We start from the raw sequence: 6,103 nt of genomic DNA on the forward strand, positions 1-6,103 counted from the left end.
GAAGCCAATTCCATGTTGGAACTGATGTGTCAAAGAAATGTAAAACCAAACGTCGTGACCTACAATTCTTTGATTCACGGATTTTGTCATTTAGGGAAATGGGAAGAAGCGATGAGTTTGCTTGATATGATGATGAATGAAGGAGTCCATCTGGATGTTGTGACCTTCAGTTCATTAATCAATTGTTTATGCAAGGAAAAGAGGACTAAAGAAGCCATTACAATGTTTGAACTAATGATTCAGAGAGATAAAACCCGACATTGTCACCTACAGTTGTTTAATACATGGATTGTGCAATTCAGGCCAATGTGAAGAAGCAACAAGATGGCTTACTAAGATGGTCGCTGAACATATTGTTCCTGATATTAAAACTTTTAACATTTTGTTGGATGCTATTAGCACACAAGGAACAACCGATAAAGCTCGTGAAGTATGGAAGCAGATGGATCAAAAAGGTGTGACGGGTAATGGATTTACATACAGAATAATGATCAGAATGTATTGTATGCTTGGTGAAATGAATAAGGCAAAGGATGTCTTTGATTCAATGGCAACTCAGGGTTTTGCACCTGATTTAATGGCGTATAAGATGTTGATCAACGGATATGCGAAGATCAAAAGAAAAGAGGAGACTGTGAGGCTTGCTGAAGAGATGCTTGAAAAGGGATTGACACTTGATGTGGAAACTCATAACATGCTAAGAGGGTTGACAAGGCTATGAAAGTTGTATGTTACAGATGGTAAGGAGATTAATTAATTAGCATTTCATCCTTTTTCTTATTTTTTCTTTGAGTTTTTTCAAGGATTTTGCTCACATGGAACTTAACCTTTTTGTGCACTTTGTGGAACTTATTCTTTTGGGTGATTGCTGTAATTTTCTTCTTTATGCTGCAGGTTGTAAGTTGATTGAGAAATAACTCTCTCATAATAATATGATGCGTCGGACAGGATGCATCTCCTTTGTCTTTATGTGATTACATTGCACGATAGATATTGCGTTGATAATTTCTATAAAATGTCATTGTCTTATGGTAAAAAATATTGCGTTGATAATTTCATGCTGCATAGTTAGGCAGTAGGCCCGTCTGGAGGGGAAGGCTTTGGTTGTAGATTCCTGGCATCAGTTCCATTGGACTGCTCCAACCACTGTTCTTGCTGCAACGGCTGTCCCTACTACTGCTGTTCCCTCTGCTTCAACCAATGTTGAAACAGACTTGCTGAATGTTCTGTCTGATTCATTTGCCATCATCCGAGTTACACCTGAAAACCATGCTACTGATTCTGATGCCAGTTCCAACTCCGATGCTATGACCTACCTTTGATACTAATCAGCAGCCATCTAATTTTGGAAATCAGGGTTTCGATGATTCATTTGGTGTTCTTTTAAAGTTGACCCACTCCCAACTACGCTACTTACATGCCTACTTTCTGGCCTGGAACAAACCAACATGCTGTAGTTCCTCAGCCACCTTCTACAAATTCTGAGACAATCGCAAACTTCAACTTTGAGGACTCATTCTCTACCAAAAAAAAAATAGACATACATACTGCTTCTTCTCCCTTGTCATCTAGAATCTTTTTTCTATTTAGACTTGAGCCTGAGGTGGACATGGAATCTTGAAGTTAGTTGGGGAAAATGTACTGCTCAATGTTTGCCAATTTCAATGGTCGCCTGTTATTAATTTTGCTAGATAAAAACTGACAGGTAGCTTCTATAATACTTCTTTTAGCTTCTTTTTTGTAATCCTTACAACGAAAATTGGATTCTTGAACATCTTTCCTCAATATTTTTTCTACTAAACCATAATGATTGTTAAGCACAAGCATTCGAGTTTTGTTGGTGTTTGCGAACATATCATTCATAATACCTTGGTCATAATTCATTTACTCATCTTTTAATATATATTTCATACAGGCATATGCAGCTGTGGGCATGCTGCACCAAAATTATGCAAATATTCTTTTGATGCTTTTGTGCGTACGTCATGGTTTTGATCATGGCAATGACATTTCCAAATGAGTTGCTCTGATGAATCTACTGAACTTCTTGGAAATGTATGCTTTTATCTGTCTCGTATGCAATTGGAGTCTTTCTTGAACGTAATATTTCTTTCTAAATCTGGCTCTATTGCCTCATCATCTGAATGTTGTTACAGTAGAAATTACATCTCTGTATTTTGTGTATGATGGTATATTGATGAATGTTGGCAAGCACCTTGTCATTATAACTTTTAAGATTTTAAGACCAAAGGTCATGCAGTTGCAACTCAATGTGTTTAATCTGGAAACGTTAACAGACCTTTTAACATTGTTGAATGAGCACTGTGGATTTCTACAAGTATTATTTTTCCTTTTGCCACTCGGTTATAACTTTCTTTTTTCATTTTTAGTCCTCTTTGGTATAGGCAGTAGATCTGAAATATTTTTCAATCCCATTCTCATAGTATCTCCTTTCCATGCTGTTGCTACCATTTGCAGTCATGTTTTCTGCCACCTGTGCCTGTCGAAATATCCAACTGGTGATGATAATTCCTGCCCTGCACCTGAATGTAAAGAACTACTTAAAGCTACTCTTAGGAGCTGTCTTGCAGGTGATCTTAATGGTAGTTCCAACCACCGAAGACCTGGCCATTGATCGAGCACGTAGAATCAATCAGATTCGTCCTGTTACTGTAACTCGGATCACCATCAAAGACAGTGGGAGATCGAATGTTCTCACAGCAGGTATTTCTCTATATATTTTCTGTGAAGGGCCGGAAATGTTTATCGGATATCGTCGCCAGGATCGGAACTGACTTGCCGCTTTGATTTGGGATGTAAACCTTTTTGGCTGTATTGATTCGGATGCCATTACCAAGGATTGCTGCATAATAATGTTCAAGTATCATCAACACTTGGGGTTCGAATGATATCGGTATCTCGATCCTCTTAGCAAGCACGGCGAACATAAATCAATTAGATTCGAAAAGATGAAATAGTGCAAAGATACACTAAAAGTTGATACCCCTGACATATGCAGTGTTCGTACCCGAGACCTTAATGAAATAAAATAAATTCTTTAACCACTTAGTTCGTATCATTTCTTTACAATTTAATTCCACATAGAATTAATCACGTTATTAACTTTTCTTTACCTATTCACAACCTAACATTCAGACTCTTATTAGTTACATTAATTATAAGATTAATTCACAATAATGATCGTCATTTTCATTGAATTATTCATTCCCGGTTGATTACGCAGCCTAATTGGCACTCCTTTCTGAATTTGTCGCCCATTGACGGCGTTCTCCGTTTTCCAAGTAAAAAAGCTCGAGGTTGATTGATCCAGATACTCTCAACACATCGAACCAATACCAAACCAACAATTTAGTTTTTATTATTCCAGATAATTAATTATAATCGAGTGGATTTCGTTTAAATATCTTTTTATAAATTGTATAAATGTACGAGAAATAAACCAAAAGTACCACTATAGAAATATTTTTTTAAAATTTTTTAATATTTTTTAACTGAATCAGTACTCAATTGATTAATGACAAGTTTCTGAGACCTCAAAAAAATTGGAATAAATTTTTTAGTTATTGAAATCGTTTGATTCGTGCTTATAGATATATAAAACATATTCTCCAATGATTTTTCCCTGGATAAGTATGGCACTAGTGGTACAATTTAATAAATTCAGTGATTATATTTGAGTATGTCATATATTAATTAGTTGATTATTGTTTGCGTATAAAAATTGAAGTATATGCTAATTTCAATTGTATCTTCAGCATGGTTAAAAGACAGGATTAAATTATCTATATTTAAAATAATATGTATTTATTAAATATTTAATCTAAAAATGTGGAAGAGTGAAAGTATAATTTAATTAAGTTTAAATTAACATGACTTAAAATACTAATAAAAATCTTGAGAATGGCAAAAAGTATCTCATACATTTATGGATGTTGATGGATAAAGTTCATTTTTTAGTTCATCCAAATCCAAAATTAAATTACTCCATCTATACCCGTCTCGACCCGAGTTTAGAAGGATCCATTTGACCCTAAAACTCGGATCGAGTTTTCATATTAAAATTTACACTCGACTCGACCTAATCCGAATTGTACCTGAAATTTCGAAGCGCTGGTTGTACATATTCTTTAGCCTTTAAATGTAGTAATACATATTGCATACTATATAGTCGTCAACCTTGAGCCTTTCAATTGCATGGAAAAAGTCAGCTCCTTTCTTGTTTTGACTTTCTCATGCAACGCTTTTATAATCTAACCCTTCTAACTTCATCTTCCTCTTCAAAGTTCATCAATCCAGTTCTCAGGTCTTTCTTAAACAAACTTAACCCTTTTTTTTTCTTTGGGTTGTTTTCAAAATGGATGAAATCGATGTTCCTCCATTTTTTATCTGCCCAATCTCTCTGGAGATCATGAAGGATCCCGTCACGGTTTCGACAGGGATTACGTACGACAGGGAAAGCATCGAGAAATGGCTGTTTTCCGGCAAGAACACTGCCTGTCCAGTTACGAAACAAGCTATTTCGGATTGCGAACTTGTCCCCAATCATACCCTGAGAAGATTGATTCAATCTTGGTGCACGTTAAATGCTAGCCATGGCATTGAACGAATCCTGACGCCGAAGCCACCCATCGGAAAAGCTCAGATTTCAAAACTCCTCGACGATGCCAAGTCGCCGTTGCAACGGATGAAGTGCCTCCGGCGGCTTCGATCTATCGCTTCCGAGAATGGTACGAACAAGAGGTGCATCGAGTCTTCCGGTGCCGTCGAGTTCTTGGCTTCGATAGTGAGCGAATGCGACTCCACGGCGGCTGACGAGGCTTTGAACACTCTCTACAATCTCCAACTCTCGGAAGCTGCTCTCAAGAATCTTATGGGGAGGAATGGTGATTTCGTAGCGTCATTAACGAGAGTAATGCAGCACGGTAGCTACGAGTGCCGGGCTTACGCGGTGTTCGTGTTGAAATCGATGCTCGAAATAGCCGATCCGATGCAACTCATCGGCTTGAGACCCGAACTATTCGTCGAGCTGGCTCGAGTTTTACGTGACAAAATTTCCCAACAGGCCACGAAAGCTACATTGAAGTTGCTGGTAACCATTTCTCCATGGGGAAGAAACAAGATCAAGGCTGCCGAAGCAAGCGTGGTTCCGGTATTGATCGACATGCTTCTCGATTCATCACAAAAAAGGCCTTGTGAGATAATTCTAACGGCGCTAGACGAAGTTTGTCGATGCGCGGAAGGCCGGACGGAGCTCCTAAATCACGGAGCGGGGCTTGCCGTTGTTTCAAAGAAGATACTTAGGGTTTCTCAGGTTGCAAACCAGAGGGCAGTGAGGATCTTGTGGTCCATTTCCAAGTTCTGTGGCACATGTGATGTGGTTCAAGAGATGGTGCAGTTAGGGATCGTGGCTAAATTGGGCTTGGTGCTTCAAGTGGAATGTGGGCACAAGACTAAAGAGAAAGCTAGAGAGGTGCTCAAATTGCATGCCAAACTATGGATGAATTCTCCTTGTATTCCAACTAATCTGCTCTCCTCTTATCCAGCTTGATATTGCTAATGTGGTATTGTTTTAGGGATGTCAAGGGGTTGATTTTCCGTTGATCCGAACTTGATCCGATATCATAATAATAAAATTTGATTCCGATCCGATCTATGATTAAAAATAATTTTATACATCTTTAACTCGACTTAAAATTTAATAAAAATAAATAAATCCAAATTTAATCCAACCTGATTTAATAGAATTTTCAATTTTACACGTATCTATTTTTTAAAATAGAATAAAAGACCAATTTATTATGTATAATAACACGAAATTGAAGTGAATTTTACAGTAAGTTTAGTATTCTTCATACTATATTTTTTCATCAAAATCTAAGTAATAATATATAAATACATAAAACTGTTATTCATAATTATTATAGAGCAGGATGAGACACATTCTTTCTAAATCCGAACGCGACGCGATCTAATCTAACGTAGAGAAAAATTCAATCTGAATCTATTGACAAAGTTAATATGTTTGTAATCTTGAGTGATTAGGTTGGATTCTTATTTAATTTGTATAAATTATATGTGAATT

General features: G+C 37.0%; 1 protein-coding gene across 1 annotated transcript; it reads left to right on the forward strand.

The window, feature by feature from the left end:
• The first annotated feature begins 4,336 nt into the window (after positions 1 to 4,336).
• On the forward strand, positions 4,337 to 5,569 carry LOC120142660 (E3 ubiquitin-protein ligase PUB23-like). Its single transcript, XM_039157189.1, has one exon. The coding sequence runs from the start codon at positions 4,376 to 4,378 to the stop codon at positions 5,567 to 5,569; it is 1,194 nt and encodes a 397-aa protein (XP_039013120.1). The 5' UTR covers positions 4,337 to 4,375.
• Positions 5,570 to 6,103: the final 534 nt, after the last annotated feature.

Source organism: Hibiscus syriacus, unplaced genomic scaffold (assembly GCF_006381635.1).
Source record: "Hibiscus syriacus cultivar Baekdansim isolate YM2019G1 unplaced genomic scaffold, ASM638163v2 tig00110831_pilon, whole genome shotgun sequence".
NCBI lineage: Eukaryota > Viridiplantae > Streptophyta > Magnoliopsida > Malvales > Malvaceae > Hibiscus > Hibiscus syriacus.

Bases quoted from the DNA above. Each gene is read 5' to 3' on its own strand.
- LOC120142660 (XM_039157189.1), top strand. From the start codon at position 4,376: ATGGATGAAATCGATGTTCCTCCATTTTTTATCTGCCCAATCTCTCTG.